This window comes from Trichechus manatus, unplaced genomic scaffold, assembly GCF_000243295.1.
Source record: "Trichechus manatus latirostris isolate Lorelei unplaced genomic scaffold, TriManLat1.0 scaffold00048, whole genome shotgun sequence".
NCBI lineage: Eukaryota > Metazoa > Chordata > Mammalia > Sirenia > Trichechidae > Trichechus > Trichechus manatus.
The window spans coordinates 3,788,986-3,814,620 of record NW_004443984.1 but is presented as its reverse complement, the minus strand read 5'-3'; the positions used below and the strand labels follow the sequence as shown (position 1 = coordinate 3,814,620).

Below are 25,635 nucleotides of genomic sequence, written 5' to 3'. Positions count from 1 at the left end.
AAAAAAAAAGAAAAAAGAAATGCCCCCAGGGATGTCCCTATGCATCTGCACAGAGTAAGGGACTAGCTTCCAAGCCGCATGGTACTGCCTGGCTAGAAGGGCTCCCAAGCTGAGAAATGAAAAAGAAAACAAACAAAAAAACCCAGAACAAATCAGAATGAACAAACAAACAAAAAAGCCCTGGGGGTCCCACCAGCTTGGTGGCACGGGCCGGGAAGCAGTTTCACAGTGCAGCGGCGTTTTGCAGCCTTTCAGGAAGAAGCAAAGATGGTGCACGGAGCCAGGTATTTGAGAGAAAGGAGGGGGAAGTTGTGAGAGGTAAGGAAGAAATCTAAAGAAGCTGAAAAAAGCGACACCAGCAGCCAACAAATGGCACTCAGGGAGCCGGCCAGTGCGGGCAGGTGGAATCCAAGCGGCACTGGGGGGAAGCTCGTGCTTCTGGCCAATAGGCTATATAGCTGCAGGAAGCAGAGAAGGCTAAATGGGGGTGAAGAAGGATGAGGGGCCGGAAAACCTATATCGTGGATTACTGGTTGTTCTGTCTCCTGCTGGAAGCTCCGTGAAGCTGCTTTCTCGTACCTCCTGTTTGCTGATCCCCAATAGGAGTCCAAGATGGCAGATCCATGCTGCGGTAGCTGATAGGGGACCTCTGCATGTATCTCTCCTCACGCTCTGTTATCGGTCAGTTTCTTATTCCCTTCAGTGCTTGGCTGAGTTCTTTATCTCTTCATTTGATGCTTAGGGTTTCAGGATTGACGTGTGACTCTGTTTGACTTAGTTTTTCTGATGTTTGTTGTGGAGGGATGGCGTGGTGCTTCTGACTATAGCGCCATGTTGCCCGGAAGTCAAATTTAATTTTTTAAATTTCTTCACTATACAGAAGAGATCATTTTTCAGACTTGCTCCCTCACTATCTGAGGCCTGGGGTTTGTTTCACATTCTGGAGTCAGGATCCGTTCAATATTCCTGCCTGGAACTGACAGGCCTTGGTTCTTTTTACAGATTGGCAAAGTCTAGCAGGGCCCTTCGAGGGCAGAAGCATTTCACAGCTAGAAAAACTGAGGCCCACAGAAAGAAAGGGCTTTACCAAGGCTGCACAAGTATTTGTCAGCAATCCCATCAATACCCACGGCTTCATGATAAAAATACCAGGAGAATCAGTTATTGAACAAGCCTGACCAGGCAGCCTTGCTTCTTCCTTGCCACCATACCATACCAGTTGCCCTCGAGTTGACTCTGGCTCACGGCAACCCCATGTGTGTCAGAGTGCTCCATAGGGTTTTTTTTTCTTTTTAAATTGATTGTTTATTTGTTTATATATTTATTTTCATGGAGGTATCCATAGGGTTTTCAATGGCTGATTTTTTGGAAGCACATCTCCAGGCCTTTCTTCTGAGGTATCTCTGGGTGGACTCGGACCTCCAACCTTTTAGTTATTGGCTGAGCCCCCTATCCATCTGCACCACCAGGAACTCCCCTTTTATGACAAAGCTGCTTTAGCTCTTCTGGACACTCCTCCTGCCTCTGTTTGAAATGCTCCTGTAGCTTTCACCTCTCAGGTGTACAAGCACAGTCTCATTATCAAACTTCCCATCTTCTATTCAGTGTAAAGCTTCTCCTCCCTTGCAGCTCAGCAGGCCTCTGGCTGGAAATGGAAATGGATGGGGTGGATGTGAGGCTGTGATCAGCTTACTATTTTCCCACCTTGTTCTCCCGCTCTGGCTCCCCCAGGGTTACAGCCACAGAAGGAGGAAGAGGTTAGTGCAGGGATGATCGTTAACTGGTGTGGTAGTAATTGGGCTTTTGCACCTCTGGGCAAGCTGATTCTGTCTTAATGGGGAATTTTCGTGAGTTCCCAGGAGAACTCCCCATCGTGGCCCTCCCCCTGCATTCCCAGACAGGGGGCCGCACTCTCCAGCTGCCCCTTACTACCTCCCACCCCCTTGGCTTCTGCAGCCCCCATCACCTTTAGCCTCTCTGCTGTGGTTGCCCTGCCCTGGGAGGAAGGCTTCTTGGGGCAAGTCCTTTTCAGAAGTCTCACCCCCATTTTCCTTCCTAGGGATCCACTTCCTACTGGTGGGAATGTCCCCTGCCATTGGGTCAAGGGCTGCCTACTCCCAGAGCTGCTAGTTGGCCGGCTGCCTGGCTCTTTACATATGTAGTATCTCTGATCCTTAAGACAAACTACCAAGTAGGCATTTTCACCCCCACCTTCTATCTCCCCACTTTCCCCATCCCTGTTTCACAGATGAGTAAACTGAGGCTCAGACACAGCAAACAGAACTGGGTGCTATTAGAATCCAAGTCTGATAGGCCCCAAAGCCCTTCTCTTTTTTCCCTGTTAAGGGTCCTCTTGGCCAGGCTGTTCATCAAGCTCAAGGTCATTGCCGTCATCAATAGCAAATATTTATTAAGTTTCTGATGATGGTGAGACAGGTCAGACCAGGCAATCTAGGCAGACTGGAGGTCCCAGGGTTGGGCAAATGGCAGGAGCAGGAGGGAGATAGGATTGCTCAACTGGAGTCTGTCCTTCTGGGGTCCAGGCCCATGGAGTCTAGAAAGTAGATCTGGGGGAGAAAAAACAAACAAACAGGCAATCTGCAGCCCAGGAGCTAAGAGACGGGAGGTGGAGGTGCCATTAATCAAGGCTTCCAAAAGCTAAGACAGTGGTTCCTAATCTTTGCTGCCAGTATAATCACCTAAGGATCTTTAAAAAATACTGATATCTGGACCCACCCCCAGACATTGTGATTTAGTTGGAATGGGGAGCAACTGGGGAGTCAAGATTTCTGAAAGCTAGCTTGGTGATTGTAATGTTTATCTAAGTTGGCAGGGACAATGGTATGTGGAGAAGGGCGGGCAGCTCTGAGGTCGGATAGCAGGAGGTGGCAGCAAGGTCGCCTCAGGAATCCAGTGCCTTGGGTACTGAGCTGGCCCAAAGTAAGGACTGGGAAATGTTAGTTGGAGGACAGGGGGAAGGGAAGGGAAGGAGGGAAGGCAAGAAGGAATGAAGGAAGAAGAGAGGCAGAAATCCAGGTGAGTGCAGTGAGTCTGAGTCTCTGTCACTAACTTGCTGTGTGATCTTGGACAAATTGTTCTAGTCTCCGTCACTAACTTGTTGTGTGACCTTGGACAAATTGTTTCCCCTCTCTGGGTGTCTCCGTCTGTAAAAGGAGATTAAACTTGATGATGGCTAAAAATTATTCTGGCTCTTGGGTTCTAGGATGTTCTATGCCCCAGCCAGCTGGGCTCCTAGTGTGAGCTGAGGAGATAAACCCACATCTGCAGATCTGTAAACAGTCTGGTACAGATGTCCATGAGCAACCCCAGCCCCTCCCTGGACTCCCCGGCCACTTCACTTCCCCACTGCCAGACGTGGCCTGTGGCTGTGGAAATTTCCTCTCAGCCCCTCTAGAGCAGCCCAGGGAATGCAACTGTCCTGCTTCTAAGTGGAAATTTCCACTCATCCCCTGACAGCTAGTGGGAGACGCAGCACCACGAAGCTGGAGACGAAGAGACCATGTGATTGTAGGGAGGGCAACTCCTGGTTACAGGCCACACAGAGTAGTCAGCCAGGCATCCGTCCTTCACTAAGTATTGATTGAGTACCTCACCTACTGTGTGCTGGGCCCTATCATCAGTGGCAGGGACACAGCTGCAAGTAGGAAAGGCTCAGTCTCCACCCTTCTGAAGCTTATCTTCTAATAGGGGGAAAGAAAATACTGTATATATGAATACATATTGTTGCTGTTAGGTGCCATCAGGCCGATTCTGACTTATAGCGACCTCATGTGGCAGAGTAGGACTGCCCATAGGTTTTTCTAGGCTGTAATCTTTACCAGAGCAGACTGCCAGGTTTTTCTCCCACAGTATAGTGAAGAGAAATGCAGCAGGGCAAGGAAATAAGGAGGAGCCCTGGCGGTGCAGTGGTTAAGTGCTCAGTTGCTAACTGAAAGGTTGGTGGTTTGAACCCAACAGAAGCTCCTCGGAAGAAAGATGTGGCAATCTGCTGTCCTATAGGGTCGCTATGAGTCGGAATGGACTCGATAGCAATGGGTGGGAAGGAAACAGGGAGTGACATTGGGAGCAGGGAGGCACTACTTTAGAGCAGGTCAGCAAGCTGGGCCTTGCTGCGGATAAGAATGTGTGATTATCAGAGGGAACAAGTACAGAAGCTCTGAAGCAAGGCTTTGGCGGCATGTTGAGGAATGCAGTGGGGAGAGCAGAGGCAATGAGGTCAGAGGGACAGCAGGGGTCCTGTGGGCCTTCAGACCATGGGGAGGACATTAGATTTTATGCTTGGGGCTCTGGGGAGCCACGTGGGAGTGGGGGGAGGCGTTGAGCAGTGGGATTACATGCTCTGACTTGTTGCCGTCGAGTTGTTTCCAACTCATGGCAACCGCATGTGTGCAGAGTAGAACGGTTCCATAGGATTTTCATAGTTGTGACTTTTTGAAAGCAGACCGCCAGGGCTGTCTTCTGAAGCACCTCTGAGTGGGTTCAAACCACCAACCTTTCATCTAGTAGTCAAACGCATAACCATTTGCACCACCCAAGGCACCACATGCTCTGATTTACATTTAATTAATTACTTAATTGTACAATTCAGTGTGATATTTATCTTAATATCAGGGACAGGCTTCAAAGACAATTTTCTTCTCAAAGGCTTGTTTCCATTGCAAGGCGCCAGCATAAGTGACTATATTTTGCAACTTTATGCTTGTGAACTAACTTCATGGGGCTAATGCTAAGCAGTTGCATCATTCAGGGGCATTTTCAGTGGACGAGGTGGGCCCAATGCATCATCCTCCTGCTTACTGATGGCTATGTCTGCTGGAAGGTGGAGGGAGCAGCCAGCAAGGAAGTCACCAACCCAGAATTCCTGGTGTCAGAGGAACCACCCTCTTCATTTCCATTGCTAATGCAGTGATATCTTCTGTATTCTGTCAGCAACACCAGGGTACATGGTGGAACCAGCAATGCCGTGTGGGCACTCAGGTCCTTTTATGGATACCCACATCACATTTCAGGACTGAGTTGGAAGTGGATTCATGAAATGCCACAGGATTCCAACCCTGGGAAAGAAGGCTGAGGAAGACGCTCTGAACACCTGAAACTCTCCTTGCCGACAATGACCTCCTGATCATCCAGAAGCTCACAGCCCTTCTCCAGGGAGAAGGAGGACCATGCAGCAGTAGCCACCTCCTGTTCTAGGTCCACGGTGACATAGCACAACTTCTTCTCCATGTCACATTGTGTCCCTCTCAGCTGTGGTCGTGAAGCTATAACCTCTTTTTGTCAGGATCTTCATAAGGTAGTCTCCCAAGTTATGGTCAGTCAAGTCCAGATGCTGGCATGGGGCAGAGTGTCACCCTCATTAATGGGCACCGTATGGGTGGCACTACTCCAGAGCCCATAATGACCCTGTACGTATGAACAGTGGCAAGCAGGGATGCATGCCTGAGCGGCAGCACACCCAGTGGGTGTTGAAGGTCTCCATCCTGATCTGGGTCATCTTCTCTCTCTATTTGGTCTTAGAGTTCAGGCGTCATTTGGTAAGGAGAAGAGGGTATTCTTGGGCAACATAAATCTTGTAGTAGAAGGTATGGTGCTGAATTTTTCTACATGTCAGCCTAGTTCAGTGGGGCACTTCTGGGTCAGGACACTGCTCTTACTCTGAGCCTATCACTGACGTAGCTGTCCTGTCCCAGTTTACCATGATACTCTGGGGGCATCATTCCCAATAAAGCAAGCTCTGCTCATGTGCTCCACGGATCCCCTCTGATTGCTCTCCAGTCATTGTCAATGACGAATGACTATAGCAATTTCTTCTTCCACTTTGACGTAGTTGAGGTGGCAAAGGCATTGGGCAGAGCACAGGGTTGGGGAACCTGACTTACATTTTTAAGGACCACTCTGGATTCCTATGGAGAACACACTACAGAGGGGCAAGGGCAGAAGCAGGGAGACTAGTGTGGAGGCTACTATGAAGATCCCAGCAAGTGATGGCGGTGGCCCGAGCAGGGGAGTTGTGGAGAAGGAGGGGAGAGGTGGTTGGTTAGCTTGTCTGTCCACTGTCCACTGTCCACCCCCTCCCCAAAGGACACATGCATGGAACTCCATAGTTATCTTTCATCTTTCACGTGTTCATTACATCAACATATATTTATGGAGTGCCTGGACCCAACCCAATTCACCACTCATTGGCAGTTCCCAGAGCCTACTGAATCAAGTCCACACTTCTTGCCCTGGATGACAAGACCTTGCATGGCCTCCCAACCTCATGTCTCCATACTCCGCCCCCAACCCATAGCCCAGCCACCCCCAAATGACACCTCCACTTGGCTGAAACAACCCCTCCTGCTTTTTCACCTGTTCAACACCTACTTCTCCTTCATGACTCAGCTCAGTTGTCACCTCTTCCAGGAAGCCCTCCCTGGTCTGAATTGGTTGCCCTTTCTGTGCTTCTATGGTTCCTTCACAACTGGACCAATAAACCCATCATGATAAATGAAGAAGTTGAAGTTCTCAATGATTTCATTCTACTTGGATCAACAGTCAATGTCCATGGAAGCAACAGTCAAGAAATTGAATGATGTATTGCACTGGGCAAATCTGTTACAAAAAAAAAACCTCTTTAAAGTTTTAAAAAGCAAAGATGTCACTTTGATGACTAAGGTGTGCCTAACCTAAGCCATGGTCTTTTCAATTGCTTCATGTATGCAAAAGCTGGACAATGAAAAAGGAAGACAGACGAAGAATTGAAGCATTTGAATTGTGGTGTTGGTGAAGAATATTGAATATACCATGGACTGCCAGAAGAACAAACAAATCAGTAATAGAAGAAATACAACCAGAAAGCTCCTTAGAAGTGAGGATGGCAAGACTTCAGCTCGCTTACTTTGGCTACATCAGCAGGAAAGACCAATAGATAGAAAAGGACAAGGGAAACCCTCAATGAGATGGGTTGACACAACAGCCACAACAATGGATTCAAGCGTAACGATGATCATGAAGATGGCAAAGGACTGGGCAACGTTTCTTTCTGTTAGACACAAGGCCGCCCTAAGTAGGAGGAGACTCAATGGCAACTGACAACAACATCGTCCCCTGTGGTTACACATTGTATTAGCTGTTAATTGCCTGTCTCCCTCCTGGGCTGTGTATCTTGTTCTGTGACTTGTCCTCTATTTCCAGCACTCAGTACAGAGAAAGAGTCTTGAAGTGGATGAATGAATGAAGGGTGCCAGGTGCTGTGTTAGGTCCTGGAACACAAAAATGAACAAGAGACACAGTTCCTGTCCAAAGCAAGAGAAAGGGAAAAGCAGGAAATTTTTGTCAATGACAAAGAGAGGTGCAGGGAAAGGGAGTCAGGAGGCTGCCCAGAGGGGCAGTGCAGAGGAGGTTCTGCAGTCAGAAAGCCTGGGTTCAAATCCTGGTACAGCCACTTATTAGCTGTGACTGGAGCTGCTTTCTTAATCTTCCTGTAAAATGAGGATCCTAATAACACCTCCCTCATAGAAAAGAATGCATGTACGATCAGCAGCATAGTGCCTGGCTCATAGAAAACACTAAAAAATATGTAGACCATTTTGATTACTAACATAACGGATGGGTGAAGAGGGCTGTGGGACACCACATCCCACTCCTGTTACCTGTTCATACTTCCAATCCTACTACCTTTGGGATCAAAAATGCAAAAGCCCAGAAGTCAGTCCTGACTTCCAGATTACACCAGCATATAAACTCCTCAAGGGTAGGGACTTTTGTCTATTTTATTCATTGTTGAATTCTCAGCACCTAGAATAGACGCTTGGCGCATAGTAGGTCCTCAATAAATATATCTCGTATGAATGAATAAATGACTGAATTCTGCTTGGTTAACTTGGTGCATGCAGTTAACTCCCTTTCCCTCCTTTAGACCCAAAATCCTCCTTCTAAATCTCAAACTCAACATGACTCCATCAGTTATGACTGCATTCATCAATAGGAAATGAAAATCCACAAAACAGCAGCTTAAACAAGTAAAAGGATTAATTTACCTCCCACAAGGGCGACCTGGGTGGTAGGCAGTCCAAGACTGGCAGGCCAGCTCATTCATAGAATCAAGGACCCAGGCTCCATCTCTCTCTCTCTCTGCTCTAGCTGTCTTATTATGTGGCTTCTACCAAGATGGCTGCTGTACCACTAGGTATTGTGTCTCCATTCCAGGTAGGAAAAAAAGGAGAGTGGGAAAAAGGCAATGGATGGAAGAAGGGACTAGGCAGGTTGTTATAAGTTTACACTGAGTGACTTTGACTCATGGCAGCCTTCTGTATAACAGAATGAAATGTTGCCCAGTCCTGCCCCATCTTCATGATTGTTGGCAGGTTTGAGTCCATTGTTGAGGCTATCGTGTCAGTCCAGCTCACTGAGGGTTTCCTTCTTATTTGCTGACACTCGACTAAACATGACGTCCTTTCCGAGTGATTGATCTTTCCTCATAATGTGTCCAAAGTAGGTGAGCCGAAGGATCCTTGATAACATAACCCAATCACACCATTCTCTGCTTAAAGCAGAGAATGCAAACCCCTCACCCTGGCCCACGGGCCCTGCTTGGCTGGAGCCTGACCACCCTCCTCACACCAGCTGGATCCTGCCTCTGGGTCTTTGCACTAGCTGTTCTCCCTACCATGAACACACTGCTCCCTGCCGTCCTTATGTGTAGAGGCTTCCTCACCCCTGCCGGCGTCTATTACATCACCCCTTTTCATTTCCTCCCTAGCATACATTATAATCTTTTTCTCTCTCTGTCTGCTCTACCAGAATATAAACTCCATAAACTCCATGAGGTCAGGAGCCTTGTCTGCCTTGTTCACAGTTGTATCTCCAGGGCCTACTACTGTGCCTGGCATGTAGGTGGACTTGATATGTATTTGTTAGACGGATGGTTGGGCTGTTTTGGGTAATCTCATAGAGGACCTTCAGCTCTTGGTCATCTAAAGAGAAGGGAGAGGTAGATTAAGGGTGGGGAACATGATGTCTAAGGCACAAGTAGAAACTCGAACCAAGGAATGATCATCTTCCTACCAACATCCAACCCCCTTCCCGGACTGCCCAGGCAATCATGCCAACAGGAGCACCTCTGGGGCAGGAGTCAGATACCATGTAGGGAAAACAGGAGAGAGGAGGTGAGCACAGGCACCTGCCATATTGAACCCGCTGAATCCAGGCCAGAATGGGACCTGACTCTTTGGGGAATGGTGTTGACAGAGCAGCCTGCTGATTGTGCCACTGACCAGCTATGTGTAAGTGACTTAACCTCTCTGAACCTCAGTTTCTTCTTCTGTAAAATGGGATAAAAATAGTATTTACTTCAAAATGTCATTTTAAGGATTCAATAAAATGAAATATGTAAAAATGCATGGAAAATAGTAAGAGCTCAAAGAATCTTAGCCATAAAAAAAAAAAAAAAAAAAAAAAAAAAGAGAGAGAGAGAAGCAGGAGGGAGCTAGAAAGGACAGAAAGAGACAACACGAAAATAGATGGCCTAGTAATCCAGGGCAGCCGAGTCTGACATGCTGGGAGTTTGGCCCTTCTAGAAAAGATATAGAAATTTATAGCATCTAAACTTTAGTACCTCCTACCCAAAATGGACTTTTGAGCTCCTCTGGTTTAACCCCCTAATTTTATAAACTTTCTGAGTCCCAGAAACGACAAAGAGTTGGCAGAAGAGTCAAGTACAGAGCCAAGGCTAATTTTGGAGGGAGATGCTTAGATGGGCTGGCACAGTGGGTTATGAGCCCCCTGTTCTCAGTCTGGGGGACAGTGTCTGATTTTCTCCTGTCCCCTCATCCATAGGAGGGGGGATATGCCAGATTCCCAGGGTGGCTGGGAAGATCCCTGTAGCCAGTGGGAGACCACTAGGCAGGCAGGGGCAGGGGACTGACCTGTCCTGCTCACCCCCCAATGTGCCCTTTACTAGGCCCTTTACAGTCATCCCTTAGTTGGGATAATCCCCATTTTACAGATTCGGGTATGGATGCCCGAGGCCCTCTAGAGCTAATTGAACTTGAATCCTGTGCTGTGTGACTCCAAAATCTGTGACCTTTCCATTCGGTACTCTGCCCTGCCTTCCGCCAGGGAATTGGAAGGCCTGTATTTGGGACCTCACCACCAATAACTGGCTGTCACCTTGACCAGTCCTCTTTCTCTGGCCTCAAGTTTCTTTTCTAAACCTAGAGGGTAGATGTCTGGCAACAGAGGGCCTTCCAGCTGTAGCTGACATTCCAGGAATTCTAAACAAACGCCTCCCACGCCTGAGTCAGAAGGAAGACCTGCTGGGCCTCTAAACAGAACGCCTCCAGGCCTCGCATCTTGCCCCAGGCACCTGGGCTGGCCCTGCTCAGGGTGAGCCCCTTGGTCCTGTCCCAGGCCCAGGCAGCCCAATGCCTCGGTCCCCTCCCATGGAGGGTACCCATCCCTCCACCCCTCCACTCCTCTCTATAAGGGAGCCGGGGGCCTCTGCTCACTCCATCGTCTGCAGCAAATTTTCACTCAACAGTTTGGAGAAATCAAGCTAAACATTTAATGTAATCAAGCTCTTCAATTAGGTGCCTATTTCCCCAGAAGCCTTCGAGGCTTTGGGCAACCCACAGGTCAACACTAAGGCCAATGCTGCTCAAATGAATTCATTTTAGTTTTTTAATTTTCAATCTGCCAAGAACTCACATTTTTGAAAAAAAGAAGTTACTAAAAAAAAAAAAAAGTAAATAAAAAATAGATACAAACTACTAGTCCCGACTTTTTTTTAATAGCAGATTCAAAAACATCCATTGCCATCAAGTCAATTCCTACTCTTAGCAACCCTACAGGACAGAGTAGAACTGCCCCGGTTTCCAAGGCTATAATCTTTATGGAGGAGGAGCCCTGGTGTCACAGTGGTTAAAGCACTCAGCTGCTAACCAAAAGGTTGGCAGTTTGAACCCCCCAGCCACTCCACAGAAGAAAGATGTGGCAGTCTGCTTCTGTAAGGATTTCAGCCTTGGAAACTCTATGGGGGCAGTTCTACTCTGTCCTATAGGGTCGCTAGGAGTCAGGTTTTATGGGTAATCTTTACGGAAGCAGACTGCCACATATTTCTCCCTCAGTGAATTCAAAAGTCCTTGTCAAATAGCTGTAAACGTTTCTAAATGCTTACTTTCGTTTTCTGTACTTATCTCGGTGCAAATCAGTAACACTTTGTGGACTGGCAGTGGCCTGTGCACTGCACATTGTTAGCACTGATTCAGGCCGCTGAGAGATGAACTCTGGCTTTGTAGACGCTCTCAGGAGACTTTCCAGAAGAAATGTCTCTGTCCTTCTTCTGCAGGTAAGTCCCTCTGGATACCAAGCCAGTCAATTCGACAGCCCCCTGCCTGCCACACTGGTCTGGCTTCTGGCTGGACCCCTCCTTCTACCCCAGTCCATGTCCTGGGGACTTCTTTTTTTATTTTTAAAATTTATTTAATTTTTTTGTCATTGTTGAAAATACACACAGCAGAACATACACCAATTCAACAATTTCTACACATACAATTCCATGACACTGATTACATTCTTCAAGTTGTACAACCATTCTCACCCTCCTTTTCAGAATTGTTCCTCCCCCATTAACATAAACTCACTGCCTCCTAAGGTTCCTATCTAGTCTTTCGAGTTACTGTTGTAAATTAGATCCAAGATATAGCATTCTTAAAAGAGCACAGTCCTCAAGGACAACATTCTTTGCTAGTTAAGCTAAACTGTTGTTTGGTTTAAAGAAAACCTCAGGGGATATTTTTGGTTTAGGGTTTAAAGATTATCTCAGGGCAATAGTTTTGGGGGCTCATCCAGCCTCTGTGGCTCCAGAAAGTTTGGAGTCCATGAAAATTTGACATTCTGTTCTGCATTTCTCCCCAGGGCCTTTTTGATGTATGTTGTTGATTCAAGTGTCCTTGTAGGTGGCACCCCTGATAAATATATGGAGTCATGGGTGGGGGTGGGGGGGATGAGGTGGGATGAGCTGGGATTACTGGGTAAAGGTATGCCTTCTTTGCTTGGAACCCCTATATCAAACTTGGCCCAAGCATCACCTCCTGGAGGAAGCCATCCAACCTGCTGCCAGACTGAGGAGCCTTTCACTGTGCCCTCATCATGGCACAGATGTCCTTGTACTGGACAGTGACAGATGCCTTTCTGTAAAGTACAAAATAGAGCCTGCTCCTCCGGGGTGGTGCAGCGTGTGCCTTGGTTCAAGGACATGGCTGCATTCTCCGCATCCCCTTGGCTGGGTGCCCCTGTGCAGGGTACAGTCCATACAGCGATAAGCAGTGGCCTTGATAGTTGAAGCTCCCTGTCCATCTCCGCCAGACTGTGGGGAACAAGAGAGCGGGAATCATGTTTGGGATGTTGAATCATAAGTAGAGGGGTCTCTGCCTGACTGAGCAGCAGAAAACACTGGGCTTTTAAAAAATCTAAATACCTGGTGTCATGGATTGAATTGTGTCCCCTGAAAATATCTGTCAACTTGACTAGGCCATGATTCCTAGCATTGTATATGATTGTGTAATCTGATGTGATTTCCTTACGTGTTATAAACTCTATCACTATGATGAGGTTATATGTGATCTCCTTATGTGTTGAAAACTCTATCACTATGATGAGGTTATACTGATCATGTCTACAAGTTTAGATAGTGTCTTAATCCAATCTTTTTTGAGATATAAAAGACAGAAGCGAGCAGAGACACATGGGAACCTCATACCACAAAGAAAGCGGTGCCGGGAGCAGAGCGTGGCCTTCGGACCTGAGGCTCCTGCGCAGAGAAGCTCCCCGACCAAGGGAAGATTGATGACACAGACCTTCCTCCAGAGCCAGTGGAGAAAGCATTCCCCCAGAGCTGACGCCCTGAATTTGGACTCGTAGCCTACTGGACTGTGAGAGAATAAACTTCTCTTCGTTAAAGCCATCCACCTGTGGTATTTCTATTAGAGCAGCACTAGATGACTAAGACACCTGGGCTCCAGTCTTAGAAATCTACTTTCAGAGGACTGACGAAGGGCAAGGGTCTTTACATTTTGAAAAAGTGCTCAGCTAGTTTCTGGTCCATCAGAGGAGCCAGCAGGTGTTTGAAGACTGTCCTTGTAGAGGCACCCATATACTTCTGGAAGGAGACACAGGGACCCATGGTCTCTGGGGAGGAGAAGTGGACACCTCACAGGGAGGGAGGTTCACTTCTCATTGACTGGACTTTTGATGTAAAAAAAAGTTTGGTAACTGAATGACTGATGGAGTGGCTGTCATCCATGTCAGGGACTGCAAACTCCAGGCCTACGGCAGGGGCGGGACGAGTCCTATAAAGGACAGAAGTGGGTGTACCAGAGGATGGAGAGCTGCAGAGCACACATCCCGCCTCAAGGGGCAGCAGCTGCCCACAGCCTGCAGATACAGCCAGATAGCATCTGGTCCCACTGTTACCAGATCTGGCTTTTCAAGACAAGCCTGGAATCAGATTTTCACATGAAATTGTCAACTAATTCAACAATTTAAAATACCACGTGAACAAATACAATGCTGGCAGACAGACTCTGGCTGCAGGCCACCAGTTAGTTCTCTTGGATCTAGGAGGATGCCCTTAATGAGTAGACACCTCGAAGACCCCCCTGCAAAGCTAAGGCAGAGCCATCTTTTGCTTTTAGAAAATCTAGTTGACTCCCTATGGGGTGCACACAGAGCCACAGGAGTCACCTACCACTAGTAATTATTTAACTCAGCACACATGCATAACCTCCCACCATGTGCCAGGCACGGTGCTGGACTTCAGTGGTGAATGTGTCATACACACTCCAGCTCTCAGGAACCCTATGGTCTGGCTGGGGAGACAGACTTGAAAAAATAACCGTATACAATTAATGAGTTTCAATTATGATAACGGGAAGAGCTGTAGTACAGTGGGAGGGTTAAAAATTCAGGTGTGAATCTTGACTCCACCACTTGCTAGTTATGTCTTCTTGGGCAAAACACCTAATCTAAGCCTCAGTTGCTTCATTTCTCACCTGTGAAATGGGCATAATACTCTCATAAGGCTGTTCTGAGGCTTCATTGAGATAATGCAAATAAATGTTAGCTGCTGCTGTAAAGCACAGAGAAGATCCCTGGGTGGCACAGTTTGTGCTTGACTACGAACCTAAAAGTTGGTGGTTCAAACCCACCCAGTGGCACCACAGAAGAAAGGCCTGGCAATCTGCTTCTGTAAAGAATACAGCCAAGAAAACCCCATGGAGTGCAGTTCTAATCTGCACACGTGGGGTTGCCAAGAGTACAGAAAGCTGCGAGAGCATGTAAGACGGGCTAGGTGGGGAGCTACCATCCCCACCATTTCCCCATCCCAGTGAAAACTGGGGCTTTTGCCAGTCTGGGGAGCAAGAGGCCCCAGGGGTTGGAAGCCCCAGGCCCAGAAGGTGCCTGCAGTTGCAGAGGCTCTGTCTTTCCTTCAGTCACCATTCTGCTGAGATGGCAGTGATGGGGCAGTTGGCTGATCTCCCTCTTTCTTCTCCCTTTATCCATTTCAGCAGCTAGGTCTTGTGGGGTCTCCTCATTTACCTCCAGTAAGATCTGGTGTCCTGGGGCAGAGAATATAGGATCCTCTCTCCAGTCAATTCACCCCACCTCTAGCTTGTTTCCATCTTTTTGCTATCGTGAACAGTACTGCAGTGAACACGGGTGTGTGTGTATCTATTCGTGTGATGGCTCTTATTTCTCTTACAGTCCAAGGAGTGAGATTGCTGAATCACATGGTACTTCTATTTCTAGCTTTTTAAGGAAGCGCCAAATCGATTTCCAAAATGGTTGTACCATTTTACATTCCCACCAGGGGTGTTTAAGTGTTCCAGTCTCTCCACAACCTCTCCAGCATTTATTATTTTGTGTTTTTTGGATTAATGCTAGCCTTGTTGGGGTGAGACGGTATCTCATTGTAGTTTTGATTTGCATTTCTCTAATGGCTAATGATCGTGAGCATTTCCTCATGTATCTGTTAGCCGCCTGAATGTCTCCTTTGGTGAAGTGCCTGTTCATATTCTTTGCCCATTTTTTAATTGGGTTGTCTTTTTGTTGAGGTTTTACAGTATCTTGTAGATTTTAGAGATTAGGTGCTGATCGGATTTGTCATAGCCAAAAATTTTTTCCCAGTCTGTAGGTTGTTTTTCCACTCTTTTGGTGAAGTCTTTTAATGAGCTTAAGTGTTTGATTTTTAGGAGCTCCCAGTTCTGAAATTGGATTTTTAGCCTCCTAAACTGTGAGAGAATAAATTTCTCTTTGTTAAAGCTATTCACGTGTGGTATTTCTGTTACAGCAGCACTAGATAACTAAGACAGACCCTACAATGGATGCATGCTGAAGTCAGAAAGCCACCTTTGTGCTTTTTATATGCAGAATACCTCTAGCAGAGGCCTCAGTCACACGGTCACTTTGGGACCTTCTGTTTGACCTGGGCTAAGAGGGAGGAGGCAGATAGTTTAAGAGACTGAAGACTTGGCTCACCAGTGATGTTTCTGGGACACTGTAGTTCAGTGAGAGAAATCTTCAGTGTCCAAGACGCAGTCCTTGAGATCTCAGAGGGTCTGCATTCTAACCAGGTAAAGAAGACCTAGAATCACAGGGTCTTAATCTTGGATTTGGAAAGGGGACTTCCAGAGCACCTAACCCAACCTCCCACCCAAAGGGATAAGCTCCTCTATAAGGAACCCAGCTATCATGTCATCCTTAGTGTGGGAATGCAGAATTGGGGAGTAAAATTTAACAGCAAATATGCCAGCTGGATTAATAGTAAGGCTTGTTATGGTTGTCTGGGAGCACAGATTTACACAGCATGCTAAAACATCACCGGAAGTCACAACTCCCCTCCAGAAAAATAATAAACATAGTAGAAAGGATCATCTTTATGAAGTAGGTGGGGACTGGGAGCTCTACCCAAGGGCATGCCAGAAGAAAAGATGGTCACTAACTGCCTTTTTAAGGAGGGTGGCACTGGCGAAATTCAGGGCTTCAACTTGTTTGTTGAGTTTGCTGTGCAGGTCTGGGGTGGAGGGGAATTGTTTAGGACAATAGAAGAGACAATGAACTGCCAGAGCCATCCCCCTCCCTGTGCAGGGCCTGGAGTAAGGCTGGGGTTAGACTCTCTTACTATCTTAGGACTTTCGGTGAGCTACATAACCACCCTAAACCTGTTCTCTCTCTCTGTAACATGGAGATGATAATCCCACCTACCTCACAGTTAGTCCTGAGGACCCTGGAAATGCTCACTAAACAGCAGTTCTTACTACTGGCACCATTTTTCCAGTCAATTGTGGAATGGTTTATGTCTTCTCCCGTTTCCCATGGTCAGCAGGAAGTTTAAGTTCTCTAGTACAGTGTCTGTCACATCCATCCTTCCAGAGCACATCGCCCTCCTCTGGTTCAGGCCCTCATCGCCTCAGCCCTGTAGGCTCCAACAGTCTCCCGCTGTGGTCTCGCTAGCATTTTCTCTAGTCAATTCACCATGCACCTACCTCTATTTCCTCTTCCTCAAAATGGCTTCATGCACCAACCACTACTACCCCTTGTTCAAAAGCCTTCTAAGGGTCTCTACTGCTTAGGATAAAGGAAATGAAGGAAGAGGGGACTTTGACTGAGAGTCTGCCATGAGCTAGTAAAGATGGCTGGTTTTCCAAGTATGCTGCAATTCTGTGCATATTAAGCATTGAGAACATCTTTCTCAGGTAGAAGTTCTCTAACTCTCCTCCCCGCTTCATGAGTAAGCACACGATGTGCCGAGACCCCATTTCACGTTCTTTTCTTCTCTAGCACATAGCTCACTGTGAGCACATACAAGAGGCTTGTTAAACGTTCATTTAAGGGCCTCCTTCACACCCTCAAATCTTTTTTCTAATGAGGCCAGTCAATCACGGATATCCAAGTACAAAAGCCTCAGGAAGAAGGGACAAGCCTCATTTCCACTCAGGCCAAAGGGAATGGAGTTTTGCTCCTTGGTGACAGTCCTCAAGCTGCAGTCAAACCACTCTGACCTTTCAAGACTAATCTATGACAGTAACACCGCCAGGAAGATGGCCCTGCTGGGGTGGAGGTACACTCCTAACGCCAGAACACCCAGGCCTCGGTAAGAATGCAGACAGACACTCCCCAGAAGCTCATGGCTACCCACCATTCCTCCTTCCCTCCAAGTTGTATGCAAAGAATTTTGGATCAGAAGTTACATAACTGACTTAGCCCAACCTTCTCGTTTTATCTGAAAAAAAAACTGAGGCCCAGGACCAAGTACTTCTCCAAAGGTCAGGGCTTCTGATTTTGTGGATGAAGATACATCCCCTTCATGGTGTTGGTTGCAACTAACTGGACTATCCTCCCTCAGGCCCATATTGACCCTTTTTTGCTTCTTCCTGAGCTATTCCCTTCCCTAACTCAAAAGAAAAAAAAAAAAAAAGCAGTTGATGTCAATTCCGACTCACAGCAACCTGATATGTGCAGAACAGAACTACACTCCATGAAGTTTTCAAGGCTGTGACCTTTCAGATCACCAGGCCTTTCTTCCCAGGAACTGCTGGGTACATCCAAACCACCAACCTTTTGGTTAGCTGCTTAACCATTACACCACCAGGGCTCCTTGTTCCCTTCCCTACACGTCCTGTTTAAGCAAAAGTTTACTGCCATCTGTAGGCCACCTAGTATCATTACCACAAATTTCATCTTTATAGTTTCACCTACTCAGAACTGGTGCTTTTCTATTAAAGATTACCAGTAAGTACCATCTCACCATGCAAAGCTTTAACATCTAGCATGTGCCAGAGACTGAGGGTCCAAGGATGAATAATGCTGAGTACCCGCACACAAGCGTCACTTGTCCTGCCTGTGTAGATAGTGTCTGGACCTTTTGTTTAAACTACATTTCGTCTTGTTTCTATTGACCTACGTGGCCCTAACTTTTTTAATTCAGCTTTTCCAGAGCTCCTACAATTGATCATCCTGGTCTAAGTTAAATTTAGAAGTCAATTCAAGGCACACAAAAGCTGCATAATCATTTCCAATTCAAGAGGATAAACAGATCACTCACTAGCCTCTGCTGAAAACAGTGATCATTATTTACAGATAGTGCTAAATACGCACTAGGCCCTGCTTTAGGGGCTTGCTTGTTCTCTCTACAAACACACACACCAAACTCATTTAATTCTAACAATGAGGTAGGTTGAGGTAGGCTATTATTATCCTCATAAATAAGTTCCATAAAACCCAAATCCAGGAAAAATCAGCGCTGCAGAGGAGCATGCCATCAGCATCGTGCAGACCCACTGTGTTATCGGCAGTCATCCTGCAAACACCTAGCGCCTGGCTTCTGAGCGCTTTTATACAGATGTTGGAGAAGCAAACAAGCTTATGTAATTAAGGCTATTTCCCAAACAGCAGAGGAAAGCTGCCAAAGGCTTTCCATGAACGGCGAGGCAATGCTCTGAAAAGGGTGAATATCATAGCATCTGGGTGCAAGATGAAGTCACTGCCAACTTTAATCATCTAAGTCAAATGCTACTTGGGAAAATAAGATTCCTTTTCATCACTGTATAGGAGTTGCTACAGCAACACAGAAAGTTTTATTAATAATATTTTAACTCTTAAGTCATAGTTTCTATGGTAGAATAGTATTAGGACACACTCCTGTCCTCAATATGTAACATAAAGCAAATAAACTGTCAAATATCTGTAACTAGGATTTTAAGATTTTAACTGTTATATAGAAATACCATTTGTGCCTTTAATCTGCCTTTTAACAGGGACACGGGAACAAAAAAACGCTTGTTTGCAAATAAACATCTGAAAGAATATACTAACAGCTGATCTAGGCCAAGGCATCAAAACAAAGCGATGATTGTGGAAGAAGACAATGCAAACAACTCTGGAGCAAGAAACTCTGAGGGCAGAGAATTTGCAGTAATGTGGATGCTGGGTGTTTCCACCAGCCCAGAGGTCCCATCTGAAACAAATATAGATGAGAGTCTCTATAGCTTGATAATTACCTGAACAGAAAGAAGTCACTGCCACCGACAGCACTGTGCAGTTTTATTAACCATTCAAGTACAGTAGCATCTGGTAAAACTGGGAAAGAACTGGGATTTAAAAGTGAACAGATATTCAGTATCTAACGGTTTTGAAAGAAGCCACTACATACTCTTTTCACAAACATGTTTCCACAGAGCCAATACAGTACTAGCCATTAACCCAGTACACCAAGTGTACTGAAGTAGAAAAGATGCAACAAGAAAAATAGCTACATTAGAAAGACCTCAACACTTTAGAAAAAGAGTCAAACACTTTTAGTTTCTCCCCTTTAGCCCCTAAAACAACATCATACGGTCTGGATCTACCTATACAGTCCTACCAGCTTCTAGAATATTTGTCAGGAGGGGGGAAAAAAATGACACTGGCCAGTACAGTCTTTGGATACTTAGGAAGGGGAAGGGGAGAAAGTCAGTTCTCAGAACAAATTAGTCGGCTTCAGTCTCATCAGCAGGATCTTTGGATTCTTTGTTCTTCCGTACTTCTTCGATGTGCTTGTCCTATAAAGAAAGAGTACGTAAATACAATCAGTCAAATAAAAAAGCCTGCTAAGTAATGGCCCCTCAGAACGTATGTATTAGAGCCTGTTGGGAATCGCGTAATTAAGAGTTTTAAGACATCATCTTCGAATCTCCTGGGTCACTCGTGGAACCTAATGACTAAACTTCCTACTACTGCTCTTCAAAGGAACACACAATTATATTAGAAATTATTGTATATTCCATTTTATTTTAAAATAAAGTACCTCTCATTTTACATGTTAGGCCCCACAACTGATAACAAAAATACACAAACACCTTTTATCAAGGGAATCAGTTCAAACCATTTCATTGGTGCCTCAAACTTTAAGCTCTTAACCTCTCTACAAAGCAAGGAGAAGCCAACCTTTTCTCGCAAACGCTCCAGTTTGGCAGCCATCTGCGCCTCTCGGTTCTCTTTGTTGGCTTCCATTTTGTGGGTCAGTTTCTCTTCCGCCATTTTACTGAAGTTGTTGTTCTCTTCTATTGCTTTCTGAAGCACTTCTTTCTCATGCTCTCGTTTTTCAGCAAGCTGCTTCAAGACCTCAGCTTCATGAGACTGGGAAAAGAGTTTACAACAGGCTAGGCTCTCTGAAACGAACTTAGCGTTAGTTAAAATCACAACAGAAATTTATCAGAGGATTGAAAAGAGGCAGAAAATCAAGTCCCTTTAAATACTTCTAAATCAGGGTCTGAATTATTCCTACCATAAAATACTGTGAAAATCATATTCTTTTCTAGTGTTTGTATTTACTTTGGAAAACTGCCCGTATTTGTTCAGGGACCTCTTGCCCAATTATTCCTGAAGAAAATCCTAGTAAGATTTACTACCTAATGGCATCAAGGTGATTTAAGTGATAGGCACTTAGGAATGGAGCTTTAGCATAGAAAATTTTAGGCTACCCAAAGAAAACAAGGTCATTATGAAAATAATTAATCATAATTGGTAAGGAAAGTATGTGAATGATAAAAAATTTAAGACTAAGCCTCTAGAGATTACTATTTAAGCCAGTGGGATTTCTGTTTTAAGGGAAGGCGTATTAGCCTTTATCTATGGAAGACATACCAACTTCCAGCCCAGTGGAGTTGTTACCACGGTGTGCCTCCTTCAACAAGAGACTCGGAATAGCTTGTTACCGAACAGATTCAGACGTGTTTGGAAGCACTGACTTCCAGGACAACTACAGAGCATCTGCTACAACTGCCACTGGTTCTGTTAATTCTTTTCTGTAAAATCTCAGTCATAAGAGTTTCACTATATTTAGCCAGTTACTATGTAAAGCACAGGCTAATGCCAACAGGGCCAGGGTTGATTCCTAAAAAAAAGTTCCCTCTGTCCAGCTTTTGGTTGCCCTTTTACTCTATGAACGCAAACTACATAGGAGAGCAGGCAGGAGACAAGGCACAGGGCAAACACTGCCGCTCTTACTGGGGAAATGGTTTACAGTGTTGACACGGGTCAATGCACATGCACATTAACACAGGGTACTGAAGGGTGCATGGCACTTGCTACAGAAGCTTAAAAAGGGGCCTATATATGTGTATGGAGTGCCTGGGTGGTGCAAACAGTTAACAAGCTTGGCTAACCCAAAGTTTAGAGGGTGGAGTCCACCCAGAGGCACCTTAGAAGGAAAGTCTGGCGACCTCTTTCTGCAAAATCAGCCACTGAAACCCCTATGGGGCACTGTTCTACTGATACACATGGGGCTGCCAGGAGTCTCGACAGCAACTGGTTACGTATGCGTATATGTCTGTGTACGCATGTGAGAGCCCACTTAAACGTACTAGACTTCAAATCTCACTCGTTGGGTAGTCTCAGGCTGGTCACTACTTTACCTTTTTCTGCCTTAGTTTCCTCATCTTTAAAATCAAACCCACCCTCCAATCAGGGTTGTGAAGGAGGAGATCTAAATGGTAATTTATGTAAAGTTCTTAATCAGTAGAATAATGTTGACCAGAAGGAAATACACCAAAATGTTAACAGTGGTTATTTCTGGGAAGTACGATTATGAATACTTTTAATTTCTTATTTATAACTTTCTGTTTCCCAATTTTTCTATAAGCACATTAATTAGTTGTTGATTTTTCTTAGTTCTTCTTAAAGATGTCTACTTATAAGAGAATTGCTTAGATAAGGAAAAAGCTGCCACAATATTAGTTAAGCAACACAACCACATGACTAGCAATTTAAAATGTTTTTATTGTATAGCTCTCAAAAAAATTAAAACAAAAACCACAAAGGGACAAGAGACCAAAAGGACAAAGAAAAAAAAAAATCATCCCACCAACAAACGTTCTACTTTTTTTTACAAAGAAAGCATGAGAAGTATGAGCGTTGGTTTAAGACAGACCTGGGCTTAAATTTTGGCTCCAACACTTAACTAGTTGCGTGACTTTGGGAAAATGACTTAACATTCATTCCCGAGACTGTTTTCTAATCTCCATACCTTAGACAACATCTGCCTTGTAGGGTCACTGTATTAAAGGAGAAAAGTATAAGTAAAGGAGCTGGCACGTAATAAATGACGGCTGGTATTTCTTCCAGCATTGGCATATGTAACTTTCACATAGTAATAATCATTGTGTAGCTACAATTCCATTTTCTTCCTGTATGGAAATAAAACTGATCTGTTATATTACGTTAGTAAATATCCTGTTTTCTCTGAATTCTGACGTTTACCTTGCGTCTTTCTTCTGCAGCTTCTAATTTCTTCTGAATTTCCTCCAGGGAAAGATCCTTCTTCTTTGGAGGGGAAAGGGGGAATTCTGGGACAGATTCTTTTGAACGAGGGCTGAGTATCAGCTCAAAGGCCTGACCTGAGGCACGCTTCTCCAGTTCTTTCACCTGGATATCTGGAGTGGATCATATTTATAATGCATTCAGAAAAATGGGCGTCTCCTATTCTATCATTGTATAATTTTTCTAAAAACCAAATCAAATTAACGACTATAATTAGGGCTGATAAAGAAACTGAGTTTATAGATAAGAAATTATTATCTGAAGTCCACCTCCCAAAAAAAAAAGCTCAGCATTTTTAGATTAATAAATATCACTTTGCAACATCAGTATTTGACGATCACTTTAATAAACAAAAGAAATTCTCGTGCAAAACTCCGGTTTTGCTTTAGACCAAGCCAAGTAGCCTAACAATGAAAAAATTACGTGCTCTCAGGACATTCAAGCAATAACCGTCTTGCTTTTCTTCTTTATTCTCCTATTCATAAAATAGGTTTTTTGATAAGACCAAAACACAAGTTCCAAACGAAAATCTTTAAAACCTGAGCCATTTCCTATTCTAAAACTATAAGCCCATCACAGTTTCAGCTTTTCCAAATAGATTACCTACCAGAAGAAGCCATGGTGAACAGAAGAGACTGGCAGTATATTCTATGCAATCCACTGGTAAGGAAAACCCTGAAAACGATTTTCAAAAGCATGCAATCAATTTCCGTGCATTTCTGTATGCCATCGATACAAAGGGACCTCAAACCACACCCACATAAATCAGTGTCAGAAAAATCACTACCATGGTATTAAATAAGACATAATAAACCAGGAAAGAAAATCACGAGAATCTATAAAATACTGAAACATATTTGGAAATTTGAACTGAATATAACACGAGCTTACACACTCTAAAAACAACTCTTGGATCTTTAAAATTAGATGAGGTTAAGCCACAAGGTTGAAGGATTTTTTTCCAATAAGCTCTTGAATTTTTTTTCCAAATAGCGAGACGATATTCCAGATTCAACTCACAACAGTGAGATCGGAGCCATCTTAACACTGTCTGAAACTCATTGTGCAAATGAAATACCCACCCCTGCTTTGTCTGTGTCTGCCACGGTGGACAACAAAACGCCCAAGCTAGTATTAACCAATAATGTTCGACTCCTATTGTTTCTAGGCTTTAAGCTCCTTGCCTAATAGCTGGCAGTAATTAGCTTTATAAACGTTTAGGTTTTATTTGCTACCTTATGTCATAGAAAACCCAACTCCCTTATTAACTTTTTTAAGGTAATAATTCTTAAGAGATCCCAGGCTAGTAGCAATATCGTAAGAACATAGATTCCCAACTGCTAGAGATTAAAATCAGGGACAGCTAAATCGTCAAAACGGGGTACAGTAGTGGACGCAGCACCTGCCCCAGGATGGGCGTGGCCCTAGCCCAGGCGAGGAAAAGCGGCAAGCCACCCCCAGCCAATGAAAGCTCACCCTGAGCTCAGGCGCCTGGCCCCGCCCCCTTCCTCCCCGCGCCTTTTCGAATCTCCCGGAACTCTCAGCACCCCGGAGCGCGCGCGCGTGGGAAGGGGAGGGATGGGAGGGGCTAACGGTCCTACCCGGGCATCTCCGCCCTTCCCGGGCTCGCCCCCGCGCTGACGCCCCCCCTCCTCCCGCCAAAATCACCTCAAGGGCGCCGCCGCCGCAACTCAGCGGGTGGAGCGGACCCCGGGACACCCCCTCCCTGGGAGCAGGCTAGATACCTCCTTCCATCGCCCCCACCCCCAAACTGTCGACGCCCAAGCTGTACGCGCACCCGGCAGCACGGCCAGGAGCATTCTTTTAGGGCGTCAGTCCCCCCAGGTGCGGCCTCTCAGTCGCCGGGTGAAAGCGACTGCGACTATGGGCAAGCGGCCCAGCGCTGGAGGCCCGCAACTCGGCCCTAAAGCCACTAATCCCTGGGGGCCGCCCTGCCCCTTCAGACAAAGAGTAACCCGGTGAGGCTGCGTTCGCAGAGACAGGGAGACAACGAAGGCCCACGCCCCCTATTGTCTCCTCGATAGACCCCAAGGCTGCCGCCGAGTTCGTCCAGCTGGCCGCGCCCCTTCCCAAGAGAGCCGCGCCCCCCAGGGAGCCAGGACAAAGCCGCTGCTCCGCCCGCATCACACACAAAGCGCAGCGACCCCCGCCCGCCAACTCCTCTTGGGCTCGCGGCCCCGCCTGCTAGCCTCCAGCAGGGGGCCGCTGCCACTGCCAAGCCCCTCTTGCCAGCTCCGTCCCTTTCGCTGCCCTCAGTCGTTCCTCCTCCTGAAAGCCTTGCACCCACCTGCTCGGTCCGAGCCGCCTGGCCACACTCTGAGCACCAACACACCCCGGCGCGCACAAAAGCGCCAAACAGCGGCACGTGACCTCCTTGCAGGACTCTGCATTGGCTGAGAGGGGCGGCACGTGCCGGCCCCTCCCCGTCACAACCCAAGAGGGGCCCCGCCCCTCTGGACCCCGGAGCACCTCGGGAAGTGTAGTTTAGGCTGGGAGGGGGCTGGAGGACAATGCGAGAGGCGGGGGGGGGTCTCCCCAGGTGTGAACGAAGGGCTGGGGCGGTTGGTCTCGCTCCGGAAGCGGGCGTTGCCGTGGCCACAGAGTGGGTCCGAACTAGGTCTTCCATCACTAGGAAAAGGACGGGGCGGGGTCCCTCCCTACCTCTTAGACGGTGGCAGCCTGGACTCCGCCTCTGCCGAGCCACGTGCCCTTCATTGCCCCAAGGGCTGCACTTGGACAGCAGTCCTCCCTCTGGTCCCCCATCCCGTGCCGCCACCTAAGACACCCGAGCCCTTGTGACAGGACAGTGCCACTCCACGACCTTTCATGGCCCCCTTCCCACCCCCCTCCAGTGCCGTACGCCGGACACCTGCGTGTCACCTGTATTGTGACATCATCATAATCCCTATCCCATTCAGCCCTAACAAGTCACGGGCGTGGCCCTCCCCACCGTGTGCGTTCTCGATACCATCCCAGGGTCGCCGAACTAGTGGCCAGGGACCTGTAGGAGAAAAAGCATGAGGCTCTGGAATTTGATCTCCTCTGGTCTAACAAAGCCACTAGGCTTAAATGCAGACTCCATCTGTTCCGCCAAGCCTTTGCCTGATGATAGGGAAGCAATAGCAGTAGCAGTTCTAGACTACAGAGGCTGCAGTTAAGTGTCGCTTTTGTTCTTAGAGCACGTGCTCCCCTGAGCGTGCTGGGCTTTTTTTAAGAATCAAAACAAAAGGAACCACAAGGTCACTATTCCCCCCT

The 25,635-nt window shown here is 46.4% G+C and overlaps 1 protein-coding gene and 1 pseudogene across 1 annotated transcript; both read right to left on the bottom strand.

The window, feature by feature from the left end:
- The window catches only part of LOC101344866 (actin-like), a 23,969-nt pseudogene extending 16,306 nt beyond the window's left edge, over positions 1 to 7,663 (bottom strand).
- A 10,952-nt stretch (positions 7,664 to 18,615) lies between these two features.
- On the bottom strand, positions 18,616 to 24,774 carry STMN1 (stathmin 1). Its single transcript, XM_004377093.1, has 5 exons — positions 24,668 to 24,774; positions 22,967 to 23,034; positions 22,300 to 22,472; positions 19,987 to 20,178; positions 18,616 to 19,601 (listed from the first exon to the last, which is right to left on the bottom strand). The coding sequence occupies exons 2-5, from the start codon at positions 22,977 to 22,979 to the stop codon at positions 19,530 to 19,532; spliced, it is 450 nt and encodes a 149-aa protein (XP_004377150.1). The 5' UTR covers positions 22,980 to 23,034; positions 24,668 to 24,774; the 3' UTR covers positions 18,616 to 19,529.
- Between the last annotated feature and the right edge of the window lie 861 nt (positions 24,775 to 25,635).